Source organism: Aristolochia californica, unplaced genomic scaffold (genome assembly GCF_029961685.1).
Source record: "Aristolochia californica isolate CCGP_79_NKW_82.1479 unplaced genomic scaffold, dmAriCali1.0.hap1 SCAF_7, whole genome shotgun sequence".
Lineage (NCBI taxonomy): Eukaryota > Viridiplantae > Streptophyta > Magnoliopsida > Piperales > Aristolochiaceae > Aristolochia > Aristolochia californica.
The window spans coordinates 41,662,007-41,688,222 of record NW_027182268.1 but is presented as its reverse complement, the minus strand read 5'-3'; the positions used below and the strand labels follow the sequence as shown (position 1 = coordinate 41,688,222).

At 38.8% G+C, this 26,216-nt stretch overlaps 1 protein-coding gene across 4 annotated transcripts; it reads left to right on the top strand.

The window, feature by feature from the left end:
* Nucleotides 1-476: 476 nt before the first annotated feature.
* LOC137936356 (protease Do-like 7) lies at nt 477-25,327 on the top strand. Of its 4 annotated transcripts, none has more exons than XM_068780962.1 (26): nt 477-597; nt 784-1,096; nt 1,191-1,261; nt 2,111-2,245; nt 2,917-2,975; nt 3,118-3,154; nt 3,675-3,800; nt 6,488-6,577; nt 6,849-6,914; nt 7,067-7,123; nt 7,227-7,292; nt 7,815-7,922; nt 8,016-8,096; nt 8,316-8,365; nt 10,017-10,182; nt 11,372-11,887; nt 12,937-12,997; nt 13,105-13,226; nt 13,307-13,412; nt 22,043-22,213; nt 22,372-22,451; nt 22,537-22,764; nt 22,905-23,120; nt 23,237-23,394; nt 23,530-23,641; nt 24,547-25,327. In XM_068780962.1, the coding sequence occupies exons 2-26, from the start codon at nt 811-813 to the stop codon at nt 24,721-24,723; spliced, it is 3,345 nt and encodes a 1,114-aa protein (XP_068637063.1). In that variant the 5' UTR covers nt 477-597; nt 784-810; the 3' UTR covers nt 24,724-25,327. The 4 variants fall into 4 exon arrangements, with proteins under 4 accessions (XP_068637063.1, XP_068637062.1, XP_068637061.1 ...); XM_068780961.1 differs by having other exon boundaries at nt 477-641; XM_068780960.1 differs by having other exon boundaries at nt 477-676.
* Nucleotides 25,328-26,216: the final 889 nt, after the last annotated feature.

The window sequence follows — 26,216 nt, the reverse complement described above, 5'->3', positions numbered from 1 at the left end:
AATATCAAAAGCATGATCAGATTTCTCTTACATCCAGTTTGACCTTATGTTTCATTCTTTTGAACCTGGGAGGCAAGAAGAGGCTTCTTTATGCAACAATTACTACTGGCCGTTGTACATCTTATCACTCATGGGTGCCCTACTGCCAAAAGTGCTTTTCTAGTGTACAAAGAAAAGGAAAATTTTTTAGCCGCCCCTTTTCTGGCGGTAGTGCGCGTGATGGCTTCGTAGAGCAAATCGAACCCATCAAACACCAGTAACACGGTCCGAGCAAGCGCACATGGGCGAAGCGCCTCCGTACTCGTTACTCCATTCAGATACTTCCCTACTAGGCAGCCGCTGCTTTTGTAATTTTGTGCTGAAACGTCAGCAGCGCACCCCGACCGTGAGCAACTTTCAGTCTTTCATGCGTCTCTCTGGAATCTAGGACGCTTTTCCTGCTACGTTTTTTTTTTTGCCTATTTCCATTCATACCAATTCTCTGGAATCTAGTCTCTTTTCTCTCTCTCTCTTTTTATTTATTCAATTACATATATTTCCTCTAGCCGCCTGCGATTTCCTTTCGACGAGATTTGCTGGGGGGAGGGAAAGTTGACGGTAGATTCCAGTTTCTTTTCCTGTCTGTGTTTTTTCGTAAAAAGGTTCGTGTTTGATTCATCTGCCAAATCCAGTAAAAGTTAGTACAGTCAACCCTTTCTATGTCCAAGTCCGCATTGTGTATATTAGAATTCATCAAATCCGTCGCCTCGCTTTTTTTAACTGATTGAGATTTGTGATAAGTAGGCTCTTCTTAAGAATCGGGATTCAAGTATGGGTGATCCTTTGGAACGATTGGGCTCGGGTGTTGAAGCTGGGTTGGAGTCTTCCCTGAAAGAAGAATTGAGTATGGATATCGATCCTCCATTCAAGGAAAACGTAGCAACGACTGAGGATTGGAGGAACGCGTTGAATAAGGTGGTTCCTGCCGTTGTAGTGCTTCGGACCACGGCTTCTCGAGCCTTTGATACGGAAGTGGCTGGCGCGAGCTATGCCACGGGGTTTGTAGTAGATAAACGCCGTGGAATTATTGTCACAAACCGGCATGTTGTTAAGCCAGGTTAATTTCCCTTCTCTTCCCATGTATGAATTGGTTACTTTTCATTCTTCTCAAAGAAGAGAAGTGGAAATCTTTCTCTTTCTTTTCTTTCCAGGGCCTGTGGTAGCCGAGGCAATGTTTGTTAACAGGGAGGAAATTCCAGTGCTTCCCGTGTATAGAGACCCAGTAAGATATCTTGTCTCACAGTTTTTATTTTCATCTTTATTTCTATATTTCCTCTCTGATTTAATTTAATTTTTTTATGCTCTTCCTTGGTGTATCTCCACTTCTCCAGCGTTGTATTATTAGTTGGATAACGCTTTCCAAGAAAAAAGAGTTTTAGTTGAATCACATTCTTTGAACTTTCATCTGAGTAAAACCCCTGGCGATTATAAGGTCTTAACCTTTCCTAGTACTGAGGGTACTGCCACTTTTGGGGCCGGTTGAAATTCAGTCTCCTTTAAGTGACATGTACTGTCTGCTAAAAAAACTAACCCTGGGACTTCTTGGCTAATACAAGCTTATCACGTCTTTGTCAATCTAGTTGTGCCAGATGGATTATGTTCACTCAGGTCTCAACTGACACATACACATTGCTTGACAATGCTCCATGTTAAAGTTGCTCCATTTTGTTTTATTATAACATTTTTGATCCCGTCATTGCTTTGTCTAGAATATGCATGTAACGTGTTACCAAACTGTGTTTAGTATTTTCAATCGCAATTTTTTTTGGAGTTTATCATATACTTCAAGAGGATGTGATGCAATTACCATATGTTATCAGAGTTGGGGATTCAGGTAGGCTTGTAAGATGTCGGAAGGCCCCTGGTGATGGGTTCCTTGGGATTTTTTATGTGGTGCTTATAAGAGATTCTTCTTTGCACTTCCTGTTATCCAAGGTTTCTGATGCCACAAGAACAAATGAGCTTCTATGGAGTTGTATTGTAATCTTATCACAAACGTGGATTTCATGCAGAATTCTCAGTGCGATCTCTGCTCCTGCTGAATAAAATAATTGACTTCTTCTTGTTTTAGGTTCATGACTTTGGGTTCTTTCGATATGACCCTTCAGCAATACAATTCCTTAGCTATGATGAGATTCCTCTTGCCCCTGAGGCTGCATGTGTTGGACTGGAAATTCGAGTGGTTGGTAATGATAGTGGGGAGAAGGTATGTATTTTGAGCTGCTTGAATCAATAATTTTCCTCCTGTTTCTTTTCCAAACTATAGCAGTTTATAAATTCTCTGTGTTGGTTGTATGGCTTCCATTCTAAAAGTACATCTGTCTCTAATGGTCCTGAATTGATGATGCTCATTCCTGCTTCTGTATGTCTTTTTACCTACATACAAAGCCTTATTTAGAAATCAATAGCCCAAAGCAGTCTATTTATAACTTTTTTAAATTTCTCATGAATATTATTTCTCAATGGAGAAACTTGCATCTGCTAATGATTTTGAATTAAGGGTTATTTCAGTTCTACATGCAGAGCTTTATGTAGAAATCAATAGTCCAGAGAAGCTAAATAAACTTGTAAATTTTTTTAACTTCTCATGGATATTTTCTTCCCTTGGAAAACTTGACTTACACTAAGGATTTTGAATGAAGGGTTATTTCAGTTCTAACTAGTCACATCATTGAGGTGTACTTCCTATCTTTGTTGATTATGTCTGTGCCAGAATGATATAGAGTATTCTAGAAAGATAGCTTGGGATTTTGCATTGTTAGCTTCCATATTATTTCTTGTTTCTATAATTTGTGTTCATGTTTTACTCATGATAACCTAATGCAAGTATATCTTAAGTATGGAGCTGCATATGCCCTTACTGGATTTAAAATGCAGGTTTCTATTTTGGCCGGCACCCTCGCACGCTTGGATAGAGATGCTCCTCACTATAAAAAGTATTTAGCTCTTTCTCTATGACTTTTATTTCTGGTACTTTACGCTTTTTATTTTAGATAGAAACTAGGAATTGTATCTCCTTTTCTTCTTGCTTGTTAGGAACATTGTCCATGTTTCTGATGGTTTAACTATTTGGTGCAGAGATGGATATAATGATTTCAACACATTCTATATGCAGGTATGCCATCTCATTCTTCTAGTTCTTATCAAGGACAAATGTTCTTGAGCTCATTGCTCTTATGGTTTGTTGAGATTTGTGAAGGTTCATACCCTAAAAAGAACAGTGATGGCTGGGCTGCATGTTATATCATGCCATATTTAGTAAATTTCTCGTTACTAGAATTTTTGTTTCACTTTTGCCTATCTTTTGGTTTGCTTGAGATAAATTCATCTCATGTTGGAACAGTTAGTTATCTGATAACACTCATCTGATGTCTTAGCTGATTGAAGTGTCTTTAGGTGACATTATTTTACAAAAATCATCTTATGTGATGAGGATCTTTTGAAAGCCCTCATCTGAGGTCTTAACTGATTGATGTGTCTCTAGGTGACCATACTGTTCAGAATCATTTTATGCTACGAGGATCTTTTGAAAGTTTATGTAGCTAGATATTTCAATTCATGTGATTGTTTACCAAATTTCCATTGTTCCCATCCTTCCTCCTGTTGACACACCATCTTTTCTTCAAAATCTTCAGGCTGCATCTGGGACAAAAGGAGGCTCAAGTGGTTCCCCAGTTATCGATTGGCAAGGAAGAGCTGTCGCCTTGAATGCTGGGAGCAAATCTTCAAGTGCTTCTGCTTTTTTCCTTCCTTTAGAGCGTGTGAGTTTCTTTTCCTGATTGTCTAGATCATGAGTACAAACATGAAATACTTTCTCAACCCAGAAGGGTTTTGCTACAAATGAGACCAGAAGGTGAAACTATGAATATGACCATCTTTTGTAGAACTGATCCTGTTCAAGTTCAGCAAAAACATGCTCTTTATATTAGTTAATACATTCTCAAGTAATGTCGTGGCATGACCATCTATTCAGCAAAAAACATTCTTTTTATATTAGTAATGAGCCTCTAAATGTGTTGAAGTGACAAAAAGCATTGTTCCTTGTTGCTCCTAATGAGGTAAAAGAGAAAAGATACTGAAGCAAAATCTGTTGGCGAAAATTTAAGGTTATATTTGTAAAGTTGGGTCCAAGGCCCATCCCAACTAGCCAATTTAGGAAACCTCTTTCCCAACTAATAAACTCAAGATCTTTGTACTCACTAATCCATGTGGGACTATTCCTTAACACTCCCCCTCACGTGTAGGCCATTTTTTGTGACTCTACTAGTGGATAGTTTAGGTGTAGGCCCTCTTTTGTGGCTCTACAAGTGGATAATTTTGGGTGTAAGCCTCTTTTGTGATTCTACAAGTGGATAGTTTAGGTGTAGGCTCTCTTTTGTGGCTCTACAAGTGAATAATTTAGGTGTAGGTCCTCTATTGTGGCTCTACAAGTGGATAGTTTAGGTGTAGGCCCACATATAGTACCTGCTCTGATACAATGTAAAGTTGGGTCCAAGGCCCATCCCAACATGATTTACCAATTTAGGAAACCTCTTTTCCAACTAATAAACTCAAGATCTTTGTACTAACTAATCCATGCGGGACTATTCTTTAACAATGTTATTACATCTAACAAACTCATGATCCCGTTTATGTGTAGTCTGTGCCTGTGTTAGTGAATTTTTTTAACCTAGCTCTATCTTTTACCTGATTTTGTACTTAGACTGGAGAGGACAAATTAATTGTACTGGTATTGTTCTGCTTCTAGATCATGTTGATTTAGTGGATTGGCCCTTGGCTCAATGGCCACATGGGGATTGCTGGTTGGGGGGGGGGGGAGGATGGATGGGATTCTAGTGTGAGATTTTGTGTTCACGTCTTGTCGAGGTTATGGGCTCAGCAATGTTATTAAAGGGCCTCTTTTGGAATCTGAAAACATTTGTACTGGATCACAAATGACTTGGTTGGGTAATTACAGAGCTGATAGCAGACAAGTTTGTTTCTAGTGCTGGAAAGGGTGAAAAAGGATGAATGGTTTCTTGGCTGGCAAAACCACTCCCTAGTCCACTTAAAACAGTGGACTTTCAGCAGAGTGATCGATTTCAGAATGTGGTCACTATTTTTCCTTTTGATTTCAACTGTATGAGAACTTCTTGTATTGGATGTTATGACCTCATGAAGATTTATGAACAGAACAATGAGTGATTGTAAACTGAGATATTAATAAAGCTGTGCAAAATTTTAGTAGTTTTCTCTCTTTGTAATAGTTGGATAAGATTTGGATCTCTGTGACCATTCTAGACTTTTGCCTGCTTAATTTTCAAGCATTTTTTAGTTGAAAATAGAGCATGTAAAATTTTCTATTAAATTTTTTTAGAAGTTGTGTGCACTCTGATATGGGTCATATGGAATGCTTGACACAAGAGTTGTGCAGGGACAACGTTTGATTCTATTACTGCTGTTTTCCTTTGTTAAAATTTATACTTTTTAAAAAATGTTCATTGAAAATGATTTAGGCAAAGGTTTGTCAGGGTTCTTCTTGGTTCATTTTGTTGTTGAAAAAGTACTCTGCTTTCCTAGGGACACTTAAATGCGTCAAAGCCATCTGAATTATGTCACAACTTGGTCCTAAAGTGACAAGCTGCTATCAAAAGTTTGCAGAAACTAGGAGGTTCTTACTTTACAGGAAAATGTCTGACTTTTTAAAATACTTTTACCAGAATATGTATTGACGCAAAGGTGGAGAGGCTTTTTTTTTTCTTCTCAACGTACACTTTCCCTACTTGGTGCTTTGGCATTATATAGCTTCTTTGAATTTGTACTTAACTAATTATAACTTTGTCACTAAACCATAATAACTTTAAAGAAACTAGTTTCTCTTTATCCTTCCTGTCTGCTGCTATCCTTCTTTTTTCCTTCTCCTGCCTTGCTTGATTTTCTGTTTCCTTTTATCCTTTCATGTTACCTATCTCATCTCTATCCCTGTTGCTTCTCCTCCTTTGATATATCTTACTTACATCCAATAAGTGGATGATAATATAAACTGGTGTTAGCCCTCTCCAAATCTGTTTCTAGTTAGGGAATCTCCTAGATTGATTGAAGCAAGAAATGAATAATAGGAACTAACACAGAGAGGTGTACAGACACTAGCTAAACAAATTAAAGAACAACCATTGTCCAATAACTGCTTGTGGTGCCTTTGGGCAAATCCTAAAAATAACTAGAAGTTAGGTTTAGACTTTCAATTACTTGTGAATATTTGGTATGTTTATTTTGGTTGAGAAACAATTTATATCTTTTATGGGCTAAATTCAGGCAAACTGAAATTTTAAGAATTCCATGAACTTCCCATGGTCTGGAAGTTCTGCATGTTTTTTGAATTTTGCTTTTGAACTTATGAAGTTTGTATGCTTTTACTAGAAAGATAAATGTTGTTTATGTCCGGCTTTGGTTTTTTTCTCTTCTGCAGGTTGTCAGAGCATTGAAGTTTATACAGAATGGGAAGCATGCATTTGAAAGTAAATGGGAGGCAGTAACTATTCCTCGTGGTACGCTACAGGTTTGTTGTTCTAGCAGGCATCACTGTTTGTACTTGGTATCGTCACACTAATGAAAGTCTATTACTCTACATGTCCCTCAAATACCTTTCCTAATTTTGTTTAGTCATTGACAATAATATCTGTTTGTAGTGCCATTTGTTGAGCTCAAGTGGCACTTCACTTTCTACTGTTTCTAATGGTCTTGAATATTTCAAGCATGCACAAGGATTTTTTTATCCAATATTTAATGTTTTGTTTTATATCATTGGGACCTAAACTCCCATCTTGTAGTTGACATTTCTTCATAAAGGATTTGATGAGACACGTCGACTTGGTCTTCAAAGTGAAACAGAACAGGTTCAACTATTCTACCTATGAAATCTCTTTTATGTTGAAAGAGCTTATTTTAATTAGGCTTTAATATTATGTTAAATAATATGTTTTTCTTACTATTTGGTGATTGTACATGTTTTTCTGATGTTGTCTTCGATTGGCTGCTTTACATGTAGATGGTAAGACATGCTTCTCCTGTTGAGGAGACTGGAATGCTTGTTGTTGATTCTGTGGTGAGTATTCCTGCATTATCCATTATTTTTCCAATTTCAGAGTGTATTGAATTTCACAATGGAAATAAGTTAATCCTTAAAAAGCATCATGTGCCTATTACAGGTGCCAGGTGGTCCTGCACATACCCATCTGGAACCAGGTGATGTGCTAATTCGAGTGAATGAGCAGGTTCGTTAGACTTCTTTTAAGGGTATTTGTATAATTGTATACTCTTGATGGATTAAGAAAATGCTTGACATGCTTTCTCATTTTTATTTGGTTGAGATAATGAACACAATGATACATCCATGTTCCTTGGTCCAGCTGCAATAATTGCTTATCTGGTCTACATTTTCATGAAGACAATGTGCACATGGGTGCTGAATGTTGGCTTGAGTGAACTGCAGCCTGCCATTGCAACGCTTGGTCTTACCCATGCCACTTGACACTTAATGCACGTTTAAAACTCATATTTTTGGACATGATGCTCATGGGAGTCTGCCACTTTGCTCAACATAAGGGAAATGTGTGATGCTGTGAATGGCAGCTTCAGACATGCATGTTGATGTGGATTGGGGCATGTCATTTTCAAAAAAAAAAAAAAAGGCTTGAGGGAAATGGCACTGTACTCATGCTCAATGTGACTTTATTTATTATCATACTTGAGCTCTGATCTGCTTAAATAACATGCATAGGAACACTTTAGTGCAGGTCATTACTCAATTTTTGAAACTCGAGTCGTTACTGGATGATAGTGTAGATCAGAGTGTGGAATTGCAGATAGAAAGGGGTGGCATTCCCTTGACGGTGAAATTAAAGGTATTTATTTCTTCCATGGAAAAAAGGAAAAGGAATTTCATCTGGGTGGACAGTACTATTTCTTAATGTTCTCCCATGTGTTACACTCATCAGGTTCAGGATTTGCATTCTATTACTCCTAATTACTTTTTGGAAGTGAGCGGTGCTGTGATCCATCCACTTTCTTATCAACAGGTAAGTTACTTTTTGTTATGTGTATTCCCATCTCAATTCTTGATTTTCTGAAAAAAGAAATCATTTGTTAATGCTTCATTTAATGATGGGCCAAGTTGATTATTAGAAATTCAATTGTTCTGTGAGCATATGATTCAACATGCTTGAAATTTCTTCCTTCAAACATTCCATTTACTCTAAATTGCTTCCATATTTATGACGTTTTATATTGATATGCAGGCAAGAAATTTTCGTTTCCACTGTGGTCTGGTTTATGTCACAGAGCCAGGGTGAGTATATTACCTAGGCATTTTTGTTACTTGCACTGTGTGCAGAACTAGCCATCAGCGAAGTTGTGTTATTGCGGTAGAGAGGGATGTTTAGTATTTTCAATCTGCCAGATTTTCTTGTCGCTCTATATTCTTTCTCTTAATCTCAAGATTAGGTTGACTTGTTCCATTGAAAATTTTCTATGAGTCTTTCTGCTAACTCATGGGAATCATTTTATCTTTCATTATTCAAGACTGTTTTTGTTTTGTTATTTAATTGTTCAAGACTTTTGACTTATTTGCAATGAAGTTCTTAGAAAGGTTTTTACTCATCTTAAGTAGGTCCATTGCTCAGGTTTCAATAAATAGTTGTTGATTTGTGAAAAACATGATCTACCAGTTTATTTGAAATTTGGGTTAAGCTTTCGCTATTTTTTATTTCTTGAACATATTGAAATAGGCAGCATTTTTTTCTTTTTCTTTTCCCACTTTTGAATGATACATTAGTTCTTTATTTTGACACATCTGAAGGTTATCACATTTGTGTGTGTTCTTGAACTGTGCAATAAAACACGAACTTGCAATATTTCATTTCATGTTGTACCTTTTTGTTAATAGCCTACAACATGAGGTGTTGTTTCTCAGTTTAAAGAATCTCTGGCTCACTTAGGAATATAGATTTTGGCCATGACAAGGTCCCCTCGACATTGTACGATTTTGCGTTCTTTGGCATTCTTGTATCTGAAGACTAAAAGAGAGAGAGATCAAGCCTATGTTCAACTCCCAGTAATCTTGGCGCCAATGCAAAGTCACTAGTTACGTCATCGAAAATCTGAAGAAAAGAGTTCCCTACAGATGTCGGGACCGATATGAAGGATCTCTTCTTCCTGTTTTTTGACAGTAATGCGGATAAAATCTCCCTTTCTATCCGCTACTGTTAGTAGAGAAAGCTCCATACAGCCCAAAGCGAAACGGTGCACCAAATTCGAATTGGGTTCCATCCTTCCATGTTTCTATCTTCGAACCTTTGTCCATCCACTTTGTTCTTCCATCAAAACTTGGTTCCCTCCGCCATCGTCGTCTTGCCAGAGTACCGATAGAGCTCCCCTCACGGACCCAAGAGATCTGTTTCGATCCTCCCTATCGGAGCAAGGGATAATCTCCTCTGCTGTTGTTGGTGAAATCCGCTGAAGTCCATTGTCTTCCGTATCCAGTTGGCAGCGAGAGTGCCAGTTGCATTCTTTGTCACCCACTCCTTCCCGTCGCGTGTCCATCCACTCAAGAGGAGACGACCTATTGTCACCTCTTGTTATATGCTATATTATTTTTGTATCTAGTGATATTGCGGTTTCTCAGTTTGATTTGCCTTTTTCATCTGTTTTACATGTACTTCACATAAGCTGATTCTCTTGACTTTAAGCTAGGTTTGGAATAGCTCATCCTTACCTGTGGTTAGGTCATTGTAGAGGCATCACTTTTCCGTCAAGATATGCATGGCAGATTTTGTGTCTATTGGAACTGCTGTATTTGATAACTTATTATTATTTGCTTAAATGTTCTCACTAATGTAGCATTCTTCATTTAACTATCTTTTGCCTGATTGAGTTGGGGTTACCTTTTGGGTAATCTTTTTTTGTTGTACTGAAAGGTTTGATTTTTAATGCTAAATCAGGTACATGCTAACTCGGGCAGGGGTTCCTCGACATGCTATAATTAAGAAATTTTTGGGAGAAGATATAACTATTCTGGATGATTTTTTATCAGTTCTTAAGAAGTTGTCTAGAGGTGCTCGAGTTCCTCTTGAATATGTAAGCTACAGAGATCGCCATCGAAACAAGGTGCGTCTAGATATAGTATTTGCTTGGTGGTCATACCTGACACATTTATGTAATATAGTGTTGCTACATTTCTCATTTTTGTACTTGTGTTATTCTGTATGGATTTTCTTGATTCGTATACTCCCGACTACTTGGATTGCTTATTTTCCCAACACAATCTTGATTATCCATTGAATGGTGGTGTAAAAATCAAGATTTGGGTGAAGGAGAGGAGAAAATTGAGAGAAAAGAAGAAAGGAGAAGAAGAATTTTCTGAAGAGTCTGAAAAGGCTTTGTTGGGAACTGTACACGAATTCGCAGACTTCTTAAATAAGTGTCTTGAGTTACAAATTACAAAAATGCCCTTTACACTTAATTAACTTTAATCTCCTTATATCTCCATAACTACACATCCTATGTACATAAAAATTTAACCACTGATATAATTTAACATGCAGAATAAGATTACATAAAGAAAATTAACCACTGAAGTGGTAAAATGATCAAAATATCCCTGGATGTTTTTTCTAACTAGTGGTAATTCCATGTTGACATATTTTATGTGTATGTGGAGCCATGTTTTTGGCTTTCTACCTGTGACTTGATCCATGGTGTATACTGGCATACATGTGATTTCTCAACAGAGGTTCAACATTTTTATTCTCTGCTTTTAGAAGTAAGTTCTTCTAGGTAGCAGTGGAAAGATCCAAGAAGAGTCTCCTTTGTCCATATTCTATCCCCTAAACTTGAAAGTTTCCATGAACCTCACAGTCATTCAATTATTCTTAGATAGCACATGTCAAACTCGAGAGGTTTGGGATTTTGAGAATACTATTCAAAAGATAGCTCCCCCCCTTGGCACCACTGGCCTATCACTGATTGTATTGCTGACATTGTGTCATCAATTCATGTAATTGGAATCTCATTCCTAGATTAGCCAACTCTTTGGCTGATAAATTAGCAAAATTCGGAACTTCCCAGTAATCTCTCATTGTTTGGGAAGACTTCCCCCCTTTGTAATTTGCTCTTTTGAGCTTTTGTCTTAATAAAATTCAGCATCATTTCAAAAAAAAAAATACAAAATTGCCACTTTTGAACACTTCCATTTCTTCCCTTACATTTTCCTGTGCCACTTTTTCATTATTTCAACTTTTCACATTACTTTTAAACATATCTTCTTGTTTCTAACATTTCCTGTTGTGATTTGCAGTCTGTCTTGGTCACAGTTGACCGGCATGAATGGTATGCCCCGCCTCAGATTTATACTCGTGATGACAGTTCTGGTTTGTGGATACAAAGGCCAGCACTCCCCCCTGAAGCCCATCTGCTCTCATCAAGTATCCTTTCAGATGGGAAAGGCATTTCATGTCAAAATGCAACATCAGTTTCTGGTGATGTGGATCCTATAGAACCTGCATTCCAGAATACTGTCAAGGATTTGAGGGATGACTACAACAGAATGCAGACTAGTGATGAAAATGTTAACGAGGAATCCCATTCCCGTGAAGATTGTAATACTGAAAGTAAAAGAAGGCGAGTAGATGAAGATTCAGTATCTGAAGGAATTGTTGCATCTGATGGCATTCTTATGCATGAACCTAGAGAATTAACCATGGAGGACAGCACTGCCTTGGGAAATAGAGGGCTTTTGGATGATCGAGGTAGAGCAACAGCAAATGCTTCACTTGCAGAGCAAGTCATAGAGCCTACCCTTGTAATGTTTGAGGTACTATCATTTAGATAATCATACTTGTATGTTGCAGACTGATCAACATTTTGACATCTTTTTCTCATCTTATACCATTTGAGTTGTATAATGTATCTGTCAGTTTTTAATTGGGTTAAGGAGAAGGCTTAGAAGTGGTCTTCAAATTTGCCAGAGACATACCATATATTTCTGTATCTTCTTATTGTCTAACTGATATATATTAAATTACTTGGTAGAGCAATAAAATTGAAGAACAGAAGGGAATCAGAAGTGGGATAAATGAGATTTTCTGTCTCTGAACCTTTTCTTACTAATCACATCAACTTGAGCACCCTATTAGTGGAGTACAAAAGGAGCAGATCAGTGGGCTAGACTACATATTGAAAATAGAAAAGTAGAAGGGTAACTAAACAAGGAACAATATGGTGTGTTTAGATATAATGGTATTTATGTTGTCCTTGGGCTACATCAGTTTCTTTTCTTATTTTTCTGGTTGCGATTGATTTGTGTAAAAAATATTGTTTTTTGCGTTTTAACGTCACATAGTTGGATTAAAAAACAGGTTAGACCTAAAGCATATCTACCATAAGCTAATTTGCTCTCATGATTATTAACACTAAGATTTTCTTGCTAGGAAAAGGTGTCAGCCAACAGCATCTTGTTGTGGGTGATGCCCATCATCTATGTGCTTTTTTTTTTCTGTTTAGTTTTTCCCACTGTGGTTTCTTTCTATTAGTGTTTATATGTATCTAGTGTGGACTCTTTGCTTCACCTGCCGTTTTTGCACTTCTCTGCTTCTTCCCCTTTGCGGGCCTGCTTGTGTTCACCCACTCTTTAGCAAATTCACAATGTTTTCAAACAGTAGAATTACTAGTACTAAAACTGGCAGTTTTTTAAGTAAAGCATATTCACTTTTATGCCTGTTTATTCAAATTTGTATACTCGAGCATCCATAAAATAGATATAGACCATTATGGTTTGTCATCTGTTTAAGCATATGCATGTTTTACATTGACATATCCATTCACAGATCCCTGGTTGATTTTTCTTTTTGGACTGAGTTTCAGGTTCATGTCCCACCATCTTGTATGCTTGATGGTGTGCATTCTCAACATTTTTTTGGCACAGGTCTTTCTTTTCGTTCTTTGTGTACATTCTTTCAGTTTAGCTAGGTAAATGTTTCACTTGATAGTTGGTGACTTTGCTTTCTTGAGCATTTCATGTTTTTGAAACAGGTGTTATTATTTATCACTCTCAGACAATGGGACTGGTTGCTGTGGACAAGAATACAGTTTCAGTATCTGTTTCTGATGTTATGATCTCATTCGCTGCATTTCCGATGGAGATCCCTGCTGAAGTAAGTCTATTATGCTTGGTGTAGTTCAGTGTATGCTGTTGTTGTTGTATATCAAAGCTAATTAGTCTTTGACTTGATAGGTAGTTTTCCTTCACCCTGTTCACAACTATGCTCTAGTTGCCTATGATCCTTCTGCCTTGGGTTCAGCAGGTGCCTCACTTGTTCGTGCAGCTGAACTTCTTCCAGGTCAGTTGATGTCGAAGTGATTCAAGTTTCAGCTTTAAAAGAATATATGGTGTTTACTTTGTAATGTAGAATGTAATTATATTACAGTATGAGTTTGATAATCATTGCCATTTGAGAGTGTCTTTCATTTTTCCTACAGTTCCTTTTCAAAATAAAAAATGAAATCGAGAAAACAAGGTATCTTTCTGGGCCTAAACTTGGCTCAATGGTCAGTGTGAGGTATTGGGTTCAAGTCTCACTAAGGTATTGGGGGGTTTGTAGAAAATTGTTGTTCGAACCAAATTTTTAGTGAAATTTTTTGCAATGGGGAAATCGCTTTTCCAAATTGAGATGAACTACTTTTGAGCCCTAATTATGATCAATGAAAAAGACTTGACCCACACTGGGGTCTTCTTTTTGAGGAAAGTAGATCTTGAGGTGGTTTCGGCTCACATGTAGTGCCGGTCATCTAGCGGATACCTTAGCTGGAGGGCAGGTTTCTCAACAACATCTTGTTGTGGGAGACTATTCCCATACATGGATGTAGCTTGCTTCTCTTTTCCATGTTGTTTTGTTAATGTGTTTTTGGCTTGTAATGATGTAATGTATGCTCTTATCTCTCTAACATAAATATATTTCTAGCTATCTTGTAAAATTCAATTAAAAAAATGTTAATCTAAATACTTTAGTAGGAGACACTATAGGTTCATTGACACAGATAAAACAACCTGTCGTTTCAAAATTGACCAAGTAGGTTTGCCTTGTTTGATTATAAAATTCATTTAGGAACTTCAAGTATGAGATAATTGGTAAACAGCTATTCATGTTGAACAGAGATAGGCGTCGACCTTTTTATTATTGGTGAATTGTAGTGTTTCCCCTTCTTCCCTTCTTTCTCTTTTTTCCTCCCTTCTGCCTATTTCTTTTCTGGTGGTAGCTGCCTCTCTTCTCATTCCTTGGTTCTGACGGTGGGGGCTATATCACTGGTCTTTCTTCTTCTTCATCCAAGTCACAGGACCATCATGCAACACTAGAAATTGGTGATTTAGAGTTGTTTTTCTGGTGCTGCAATGATGTCAATCTCGATCATACATTTGGTTTTGAGGTTGATGTTGCTGCAACAAGTACCAGTATTTCTCTCTTGTCTCCAGGATCTATATCTTAGGTTGATTGATTCATGAACTCCAGACTAACAAGCCTGTGCATCTGTAGTTGATGAGAAACCGAGATGGTCCTGTTTCTATCAAGAGCACTTACATGGGAAGGTGGATAATCAAGTAATTGATTTTTGGCTCTTAATTCAAACAGGTGGAGGGATGATTTAAAAACACTTTCCTCTAGAAATTTCGTGGTTGCAAATTTTAAGATTCGCTAACAGTATGTCTGATGTCCAAGCCAAAGAGGTGTATCTAGACCTTCTCTTGTAATTGGAAATTCTCTCCTCTTATAGCAGAACTCCCTTATGTAATTTTTCATTCTTTTGAATAACAAGCCATACAACATTTTAAGAAATAAAATATAAAAACACTATACATGCAGAAGTGGATAAGAATCCTTCATAACAAGTTTCTGTTGGGAAATTCTCTCCCATGGGAATTAGCCAATTTGTTGGCTTCTTTAGGAGTGTGCACACAGCTAATCTCAAACTAATCGATGTAAACAAAGACTATGCAAGAGGGCCACATATTTGAGCCTGTGGAATCCTTACTCCTGAAAGTGATGGTGATCGAGAGGTTCAAGTTCATTCAAGAAAGAAGAAGAAAATTTTGACTATATGGCTCTATGGGGAGCCTAAAATCGTCTTTTCATAATTCTAGTAGATTGAGGGACTGAACATTAATTATTCTTTTGGGTTTTAGTTACATTTTTTGTTTTAATTTTATTAGGGTTGTTTCTATTAGAAAAATGGCTTGGTCTGGTAAACAGGCTCTAGGTTCATGTTTTTTCATGTGATTGCATCACTTGGGGGCAGTTTGAGAATATGGAACTATGCCCCCAAGTGATTGGACAATGTGAGCCCAGGGCCTCGTCATCAGACCAGGCCCATACTCAATTCTATTGGGTTATGTCTAGTTTGGCCTTATCTTATGTCAACTTAAGGGCCCGATATGGTGTGAATTAATTTTCTTATGATAAAATTTTCTTATGAATTTAGTATAGAATAAATTTCTCTTTAAACCTGAACCATTGATTCTGTTCATTCCTAACCTACCTGAACTAAATTTCCCTCTTGTACCACATCCAAAATGAGCAGAAAATACAAGAAAGATTACTTCCTATAAAACCATGAATGACACTGCCTCCACCAGATGGTCCCAGATTTCTTCTTGAGCTGTAATTTTATTTATCTTGTAGGTAGAGTTCATGCATGAGCACTCCCATACTTGAAACTATGAATGCCACCACTGTCCTCCAATAGTTCCTAGTAATAGCTCCAGATAAATGGTAAAAGTCAGAAATTTTACTTGCCCAAGAAAGAACACGATGGAGCACTTGGTGCACTACACTCCCAATTGTTTTATTTTATTTTTTTTCCGTCCAAGGTGAGGCAGTTACATCTTTTGAACTCAAAAGAAATGACAACAGGGAGGTGGTGCCACTAATCTTCTTTGTCTTTCTATTAGCCCATGGATTGTTTCTAAAATGAATGAGGAAGACAACAATTCAAACTAAACTTTGAACTTAATGGGACCCTCCTCCGGGCTGCATCAAATTAAACTTTGATGTCATCACTCTAGGGAACCCTGGTCTGGCAGATTTTGGAGGTGTTTTCAGATTCAATAATGGTAATGTGCTGCTGACCTTTTCTGGTCTGTTGTGCTTGGCCGACTCCACCTTTGTGGAGCTTTCTGCCCCTGTGCAGGGGCTGAAAATCTTCAAGTGCAGATTGCATGGTTGGTAGAAGGTGATTCCCTTGTGGTAATCAATTGGTGTAGCAAGAAGAGTTCCCCTCCTTGGAGGTTGCGGTGTCTGTTTTACAAAGTTATGGACCTTGCTGAGAATGTAATTGTTTGGAACCATGTCCTGAGATCAGCCAGTTCTATGGCTGACTCCTAGCTAAGGAGGGGGTTTACCACCAATCTCTCATTGTAAGGGACCACTCCCCCTGTTTTCTAGCTGTTTGCCTTCAGGATGTCTCAATGACAATGCGCTCTTTCTCAAAATTAAAAAAGAAAATCAAACTGAACTTTTAAAACCCATCTGAGAAAAGATAAATGAAAAGACGATTCAGAGATTATTGATCTTCCTATGAAGCTTGCTCTGTATGAACAAGTTGAAAACCCATCTGAAGTAATGATGAAGAGTAGGGTTTTGCCATAACCATGCACCAAAGTAAACAAATGACTTTAGGTGCTGGGATTTTCCAAAAAGGAGTGTAGGATGCCAAATTACTTAAAACCTTCAATTGTGAAGAATAGTCCCACATGGATTAGTGAGAACAAATATGTTGAGTTTATTAATTGGGAAAGAGGTTTCCTAAGATGGCTAGTCATTTTGGGATAAGCCTTTGACCCAACTTCACATGGTATCAGAGTAGGTACTTGTATATGGGCCTCCATCCAAATTATCCACATGTAAGAGCCTAGAAGGCCTATACGTGAGGGGGAGTGTTAAATAATAGTCCCACATGGATTAGTGAGAACTAATATGTTGAGTTTCTTAGTTGGGAAAGAGGTTTCCTAAGATGGCTAGTAATTTTGGGATAAGCCTTGGACCCAACTTCACAAGTATAACTAACGAGTTTATTTTTTATTTTATTTTATTTGAAAAAGATGTGTATATATATATATATATATATATATATATATGTTGAATGAAGATGTATAAGCTATTAAAAGAGTAAAGAGTATAATACCTACCTAAAAAGGGCCTTCCTCCACAACAAGGTGTTGGAGTGAAACACCTAATTTAGCCTGAGTATCAGCCAAATGATTAGCTGACCTAGGAATGTGCTTCAAATTACAATTTAAAAGAGAAATTAAATTACATATATCAAAAAACATATCCCTGTGTCGCCATGGAGGAAGAGCTGACTTCGCACACCAGTTGATAACAATTTTAGAATCACCTTCACTGCAAAGAGGCCCCACTAGATGGCGATTGAAGATCTGCAGCCCATTAAGTAAACCGGAGAGCTCAGCAGTGGTTGAGTCTGAGATTCCGATTGGGCTAGCGAAAGAGAAAAGAAGAATGCCGTTACCTTCATGGATAACTCCACCAAATACCACAGGGCCTGGGCATTGGAGATAGTCGTGGTAATATTTGCAGAATTCCCACGTTCACGTTGTCATTTCCTCAAATTCCTGGGGAGGGTACTTGTGGTCTTGATCTTTGAGGAACTGGATGAAGTCGTCTTGAGCCTCAGTCTAGGAGATCTGAGAGAAATTTGCCAGATAATTAGGTCTTGGAGGGAGGGGATTAGGTGGAGAGCTTTTAGGAGTGCTTGGTTTTGGCGGGCTATTTTCTTTGGCCTTGCTCTTTTTCTTCCTTCTAGAATAAGAGAAAGCAAAGGGGGTGATGGGAGGCTTTTTTTTTTCGGAGTTCTTCTGGAGTATGTGAGAGCAAAGGGGGAGATGGGAGATTTGTTGGCGGAACTTGAGGCCTCCATTGGATTATTAGACTTAGGCTTAACAATCGCCAGAGGGGTTGAACAAAGAATGTGGGGGGAGATGGTATTTTAACAAATAGGCAGCCGTTTATTTGGCAGGGTGAAGTGATTGTGCCATGCAATAAGATTAGGACAGTCCTTGGGCTTTGAGACCCACCGATCTTCTACATCATAGAAGGATCCTAAGTCTGACCTGTCATCAGTTGGGGAATCATTATTCTGGGTGGATGACGGAAGGGTGGGCGATTGCCAAATGGTAGTACTAAGAGGACTATTTGGGGAGTTGGGGATTTGGTGGTTCGATGTGGCAGAGGTGGTGAAGAAATTTGGAGTGTGTGTGAGATGACATGTAGACAGAGTCAAGTTCGAGACAATTGGAACAATCTCCCGTCCATTGACAGGACAAGAGTCAGAAGGATCAGGTAGGTTTAGATCACAGAAAATGGGTGGGTATTTTGAAGTTTTTTTCTGACTGGACGGCGGCGGGGCAGGGGAGGTTGTGTTTTTGGGGAATGTGTAAGAGGCGCAGTTCTTGAGTGGGGTAAGATTGTATTGGGAAGGGAGGAGGGGTCTTTTCAGAGCTCAAGGGAGGGACATTGATCAGGGGGAAGATATTCCTCGGAATCAGATCAGGTGGCGGAAGAATCGAGGAGGTGGAGAGGGCGGCGCTCGAGGTGGATATCTGAGTAGGTAAAGGGGGTGCTGAAGTAGGGGGCTGAGAGGGTATGGATGGGACAAGTGTTAGGGGCAGGGCTCGAGGAGGAGGGATTGGTGATCTGATGGCGCAGGATTCGGGGGGGCAGGGGTGTGGGGAGGAGTTCGAGGATAGTGCAGGGGGAAGATTTTTTCTTGGAAGTTGGGCGATATCTGCCCCCCTTGATTTGGCCGGTGACGTGTTTGGGATGGCTTGAGTGTTCAAGTGAGGTGTCAGAGCAAGTGGGGATATCGAAGTTGAAAGGGCATAGGATTCAAGGGGGTTGGTGTTCGGGGAATGTGCGACGGGGAGATTTTTCAGGAACTGGGCACTGTCAACCTAGCTGACAGGTGGCGGTATGGTGGAGGGCGGTTTGACCGAGGGTGGCGGTGTGGTGGAGGGCGGTCTGACCGAGGGTGGCGGAAAGACGTTTGATTTGGCAGGCTGGTTCGGTTCAGATGAGATGAAAGGGGGTGATTCTGAGGTTTTTTTGTTTTTGAAATTTGAATTCGAGTTCGGGACAACTATCCTTGTAGGCTCCTTTGGTGGTTCCCTGTTTGCTTGGTTCCAGTTTGACTCAGGGCCAGCCAGGTTCAGAGCTAACTTTGGGATTTTTTGAGTCAACCCAGACTGAGTTGGACGGCAGGAAACCTTTCGAGTCAGAAACCATGGCAGGGAGGATTACCAGGTTTTCGAACTCTAGGATGACCCAAGTATTGGTTTCACTAGAGATAAGGTTTACATAGTGAGTGCCACTTACCGGAGATTTTGGCCGGAGGAGGAGTTTCTCCCAGTATATGAATGTCGGTTGTTCTTCTGCCCAGATGAGTTCGTCGAAGATGCTCGTGAGGCATTCCAGAGTGTCTCTGCATTGTAGCTCCACGGGAATGCCTCGAACAACCACCTCGTGGCCTGAAAGGGGGATTGTGAGGCCAGAGGTCCAGTCTTCCATGTTCAGGATTGGAGATCCCACTTCGTTTTTCAGTTTATGCATATTTTGTTGGTCTTCTACTGAGTTGAAGACTATAAGCCATTGTTTGTCCTGAATCTGAGTAGTGGCTTGGACTTCGATCGTTGGCACTCTTCCATGAATCATGTGTCTTATTTGTTTGCCAGAGTTGTTGGATGGATGGACAAAGATGACTGCAGCCAGGGATAGCCGGCGCACTCCTTTGGTCATAGCTTGGGTCGGGAGGGTAAGAGAATAGTGTTTTTCATGTTGTAGGATTTGAAGGGGGAGGGGGTGGAAGAGTGGCGTTTGGTTTCGAACTTTGTAGAGGGGGTGGTAGTATGGGCGGCTCGGGAGGGTTAATATTTTTTCTGGATGGGGATAGCGGGAGGGGGAGAGGTTGGAATTTTGAGGACTCACAGCAAGGTTAGGCAAAAAAATTTTCAGCCAAGTCCAAAATTAGGGCTTTGGGGTAAGAAAACCATACCAACGATCTGCGGCGTTGAGTGATGGCGTATTTGAGCTGGCTTCCGTGATATTGGATATGGAGTTGAAATTCCAAGTCGCCCGTGAAAAAGGACCTTCCAAAGCTTCTGCCCGTCTTACCTGTCTGGATCTTGTCAAAGATGGCCAAGAAATCTTATGCGGCTCTGATTGGAAGAGTTCTTCGGGCTGGATCGGGAGAGGATGTGAATGACATCCCCATTTTTCTCTCGCGTTCGCCGGAAGGAAACAATTGCGTTTCCATTTCGGACATCCTTATCCCAAATTAATTGATTCAATCCACACATGCCAAGACCTTGATTGGCAAAGATCTCAATCAAACAAGTAACCTCAAAAGTTTCCTCATCACCATGCAGGTCCCAAGTAATTTGCATACCAACTAAAAAATATGACTCCAGAATAAAACATCATGATTTAATACCTTTTTGAAAATAAGAGGAAATGCTTCCACAAGGGTCATTTGACCAATGCACTTATTAAACCTGAATTTCAATCTCTAGTTCTCACATGCATGTGCAGGCCTTGCATGATAGATGGCTCGAGTTTACAAATTTATTTCAAAATTCTAGATGCAAGCCTAAAGATGGTATAAGGAGAAAAGTCAATCATCTTGAGAATATTTTTGTTAAATGAGAGAATGTTTCTTCCCCTGAACAATTACTCAGTCTCAAATCTCCATTGCTTTTTAGCAAGAAGCACGTCTTTCATCAGCTTGAACAACTTAATTCCTAAGCCCTCATTTTTCTTTGGAAGGCAAACTTCTCTTTTATTCACAAGATGATACCCATAGGTTTAGAATTTTGATAAGAAAAGTTGTACATTTGTTTTTTTTTGTATTTTCTTGAACATTGAGTATGCCTGAGATGTAGTTTGTTTTGTTATTGCAAGAGGTATAAGCAATAAAGAAAGGTACCAAGGGTGCAGCTAAATTCATACCAAATTCACATTAAACTAACGTTTTTCACAAACTCCCCCTTCATGAATTGAATAATATGATAATGCTCCCTGGAAAATATCTATTTCCTTGAATTTGATTTCAATTATTTTTTAATGTGAGATAATTACCTTTATATTCCTTGAATATGGGCTAAAAGTTTCAACATGCTTATGAATTGTAGACTATCTCCTTCCCTTTAAAAGCGCTGCTAGGAGGCTCTCTCCTAGAAGCAGGCAGTTATCCCTGAACATACGCCAAAACTTACTTGTAAAGCTAATTCCAACTTGCATAAAACTAGCAAGAATCCAACAAAGACACTATCAGATGAAGGGGGGAAATACATGAGGGTTGAAAACGCCAAATCCCCATTGGATGCACTAAGATAAGCGGAATTATGAAATTGTCTATGAAGCTGTATGGTGGACAAGAACAAAAACTCAATCCTCACATGGATGTGCTTGCTCAGGGGTTCCTGTAATACTAATAGCAATAGCAGAGTGCTTTTTTTCTTAGAATAATAAAAGATGTTGGCAAGTCCCTTTCCCAAAAACAAAAAAACAAAAAAGAAAAAAGAAAAAAAGTTGTTGGTAAATCCTTCTTTCCTGTTTGATATTGACCATGGTTCTTTATACCACATCTGCTGGTTGGCTTTTGTGACTGATTATTAATATTGAAACGAGTACATTGTAGGGTGGGATGCATTTTTAATCCAAGAAATGATGAATTTAACACGTTGTTACTTTTAATGGTATATTGAAATGGTTAAAATGGAAGTGTCCAAATGGGATGTGACTCAATGGCCATATGGGCCGGGTTTTAGTGCATGGCCTTGGTTCAAGTCTCACCACAGTTTGGGGTGTAGAATGTATATAATCATCACTAAAAAATAAAAATATTGTTGATCATCTCAAATGCCTTGTACTAATCCCACACGTATTTTTTATTCTCTTAATTGCAGAACCAGCGTTACGTCGAGGAGACTCGGTCTATCTTGTTGGTTTAAGTCGAAGTCTTCAGGCAACATCAAGGAAATCCTCTGTCACCAACCCTTGCGCTGCTTTAAATATTGGATCTGCTGATTGCCCTCGTTACCGAGCAATGAACATGGAAGTAATTGAGCTTGATACTGGTATACTTACAATATTCTATCTCATTCTTTAAACTTTTATTTTCCTACTAGAATGTGTGCTTATCTTATTCTTATAGATATTCTGTCCCTCTCTTTAAACCATGTTTTCCCTCTAGAATTTGTATGCTCATCCATAGCTTAACTTTGTTGTCTTTTAGATTTTGGTAGTACTTTTTCTGGAGTTTTAACTGATGAACGTGGGAGGGTACAGGCACTTTGGGGTAGCTTTTCAACTCAGGTATGCAATAGGCTGACTGTGTTTTTGAAGCAAATCATGGCTACATTACCTATAGCTAATTATTTTCTGTCTATTTCCTGTTCAGCTTAAGTATGGTTGTAGCTCATCTGAAGATCACCAATTTGTAAGAGGCATACCAATCTATGCAATCAATCAAGTCCTTGACAAGATTGTTCATGGTATCGGCGGTCCACTTTTGCTCATCAATGGCAAGAGACGACCAATGCCTCTTGTTAGAATTTTAGAAGCTGAACTTTATCCTACATTGCTTTCAAAAGCTAGGAGTTTTGGTCTTGGTGACGACTGGGTCCAGGTATCTTATCCCTTCATTTTCTGATAGAAATTCTCCTGATTGCTTCTCCGCTTATTACTTTTGATACATTTTGTGATGTAGGTAATTCTCATTGACCATGTTTAAAACATTAACCGCTCAGTAACATTGTCTTATTGCAGGCACTTGCCAAGAAAGATCCCATAAGACGGCAAGTCTTACGAGTGAAAGGTTGCTTGGCAGGATCTAAAGCTGAGCAAAGGTTGGAACAAGGTGACATGCTGCTAGCAATCAACAAAGAGCCTATCACTTGCTTCCGTGATGTTGAAAATGCCTGTCAAGAGTTGGAAAAACATGGTGACACTGAGGGATTTCTTAATATGACCATTTTCCGGCAGGTAGACCAAGGGAAGAATGCCATTCTTATTGCACTTTTTGGGATGTTGTTTGAATTTTTGAAAAAGTGGAGATTCAGTTGGAAGTGATTGACAAATATCATTTCACTGTTTGGTAGGGTCAAGAGATTGATCTTCTGGTGGGGACAGATGTGAGATGTGGGAATGGTACAGCACGGATGGTCAACTGGAGTGGATCAGTTGTTCAAGATCCTCACTCAGCTGTGCGGACACTTGGATTTCTGCCTGAGGAAGGACATGGTGTCTATGTGGCCAGGTAATGATATTTATCAAACTTATGAATATTTCAGTTCTTGTTGAGATCCATTATACTTTTCTGGAAGGTCACTGCCTCTGGTAACATGCAGGCAAAAGTGGGTATTATTTATTTAGTTTTGCATTTATTATGCAGATGGTGTCATGGGAGTCCAGTACATAGGTATGGTTTGTATGCTCTCCAGTGGATTGTTGAAATCAATGGGAGACTGACACCTGATCTAGAGACCTTTGTGAGTGTGACAAAGGTATACTTTCTTTATATCATTTCAATAATGCTTTACTTTTCCTTCAGTTGAAAAAGTACACCAAGAGTCTCAACATGGGGGAGAAGAGTAAGAAGAAAAAGCCTGAATGGGTAACAGAAGAAAAGTGAGGCTAGTAAAAGTGGGTGGCAATCGTGCAGTTGCAGTGTTTACTGATACCATGTGAAAGTCTAGAAAAATGCTAACTCAATGTTATCTCAATTGCAGTTGATTCTCCAAAAACTAAAGAAATGCCTTTGGGCAATTTAATTCAGCATAAAATAATCCTGTGATTAGTCTATAGGGAGCACATGCTGTTAATAGTCCTCACTAAATGCAAAATAAAGGGGAAGCATAAAACCAGTAATTGAATGAATTATCTTCAGAGCTTAAGGTTAGAAAACTTCCTAAGTTTTTGTATTACTGCCTAAGCTGTGCTGATTTAGTCCCTGTTATGAAATGTAAAATGAGCTAAAAGATCTGTTTATCCCTGTTATGAAAATGTAAAATGAGCTAAAAGATCTGTTTATCCCTGTTCTGAAATGTAAAATAAGCTAAAAGATCTGTTTTATAAGTGCATTTAATTTTCTGAAGAAAAGGTTGTTCAAAGTATAACCGAAAGAAAAAGCGAATCTCAGATTCCAAACTGTTGAATAGACTTCGACTGCAATTGCTTTTAACTAAGCAACAAATCACCTTGAGTGGTATGGCAGTTTGTTTTCTTCAGAAAACTACTTAAATCCACTTTCAATGCCCATAATCTGTAACATACTTTTTGATTCCTTGACTCTTCTATGTCCTTTCTGTAATTTCTAAGAGAAAAGCCGTGTCTGCTGGTCTAATAAATGATAGGTTAGATGTTGTTGGATAATTTAGATAACCATGTAATTTCTTTCTCTAACTTTTAGGAGTTGGAACATGGAGAATTTGTTCGGGTGAGGACAATCCATCTGAATGGCAAGCCCAGAGTCCTCACGCTCAAGCAGGATCTACACTATTGGCCTACTTGGGAGCTGAAATTTGACCCAGACACAGCTACATGGCGCCGAAGCACTCTCAAAGCATTAGATGGCACTGTTGCGTGAAACTTAGCCTGCTTCCTAGAGTTGTACTTGCTTTTGGCCCCTTAATGGGAAAGCATCGGGACCCCTCTTTTTTTTTTTTTTTTTTTTTTTCCCTTTTGCTTTCCCAAATTTACCTTGCCCTCTCATTGGGTTTAGCAGAAGGTTGTTAGCAACTGGGTCATCAAGTATGTCACATGCTATACAACTGACGATAGATGAAGGTATGTGATGAGTTCATCCAGATGTAAAACTCGTTGCCTGTCACACTTGGGGGGGGGGGGGGGGGGTAAGAGCTGCTGAGAGCCTACAAAGTAAGGACAAAAAGATGAGCTTTTGACGCAAGTTGGACCGTTTCAGGAACTACCGGGTACAAATACTGAGATTGATGGTAATTTTTTTTTAAAATGATCGAACTGCTTGGTTGCTATTAGGAAGGCTCTTTGTATATAAAGCCAGCGGCAGTAGGTTTCTCGTTAGGGGGTTTTACCTTGTCCAATCTGTTACTCGCACAGGATTGTTTTTCGAATTAATATATTGTATCTGAGTTTTGTGTGAACTCCGTTCGCGTATTATGTATAAAGCACATACTTTTGTTTGGATTATCTTCTTCTTCTTTTTTCGTGTTTTTTTTTCTGTACGCAGGACTGAAGAGCTTTGGTGTGGGGGCGATATCATTATTTTGGATATGATGTATTGAAGGAAGCAATTCGTTCTTTGGTAACAAGCCTAACCTGTGGTCATCTCCTTTCTATTCAAGTGGGTAGGACTTGACTCCTAACACAAACAATTAATACTGCCTTCTCGGCCAGAAAAATCTCCAAAGGTTGAAGGACAATAAGCTTTACAAAGCAAGCAGGGACTTATTATATTTGTTTGCACGATCAGGTCCTATCACCTTGCTCGCTTTTCTGAACTAATGGCAGTGATATATTTCATATTTTACATTTTACATTTTGTAGTTAAAGAGTACGAGTAATTTTTTTATATGATCTTGTTAGATGTTGCATTTTCAAAATTTAAATATAATAAACAGAGAGAAGATAAATTAGTTATTTATTTTTTAAAATAAAAATAATAAAATAATCTCTTTTACACAAATCTTTGGATCTATTATTGCGAACCCATTCTCCGATTTGCTCGAAACCTGTTTCTCGCTTCAGCCTACTCTCCATCTCTTGCCCATTTTTTTTTTTTTTTTATCATTCTGCGTCCTTACCCGGCATTCCACTTGCATGTTTCGGAGCAAATTGTTGAGTAGATCTTGGACGTTAGTGGTACGTGATCGATCACATGTGGTGGCCCCTATTACCTTCCATAGTTTAGTTTCTAGTTTTTCCTTCTCACCGTCCATGCTGATGATTTCTCTTGTTCTTTTTTAAACAGAAGTAGAGCTCCCAGAAACCGGATCAACCAATCAAAGTTTCGATCTCCAAATTCTTAACCAGCGATTTATTGTTTCCGCTTCTAAAACCGGCGAGAGGAGCGAGAGAAAGACGAGTCAGGGGAGGCAAGAA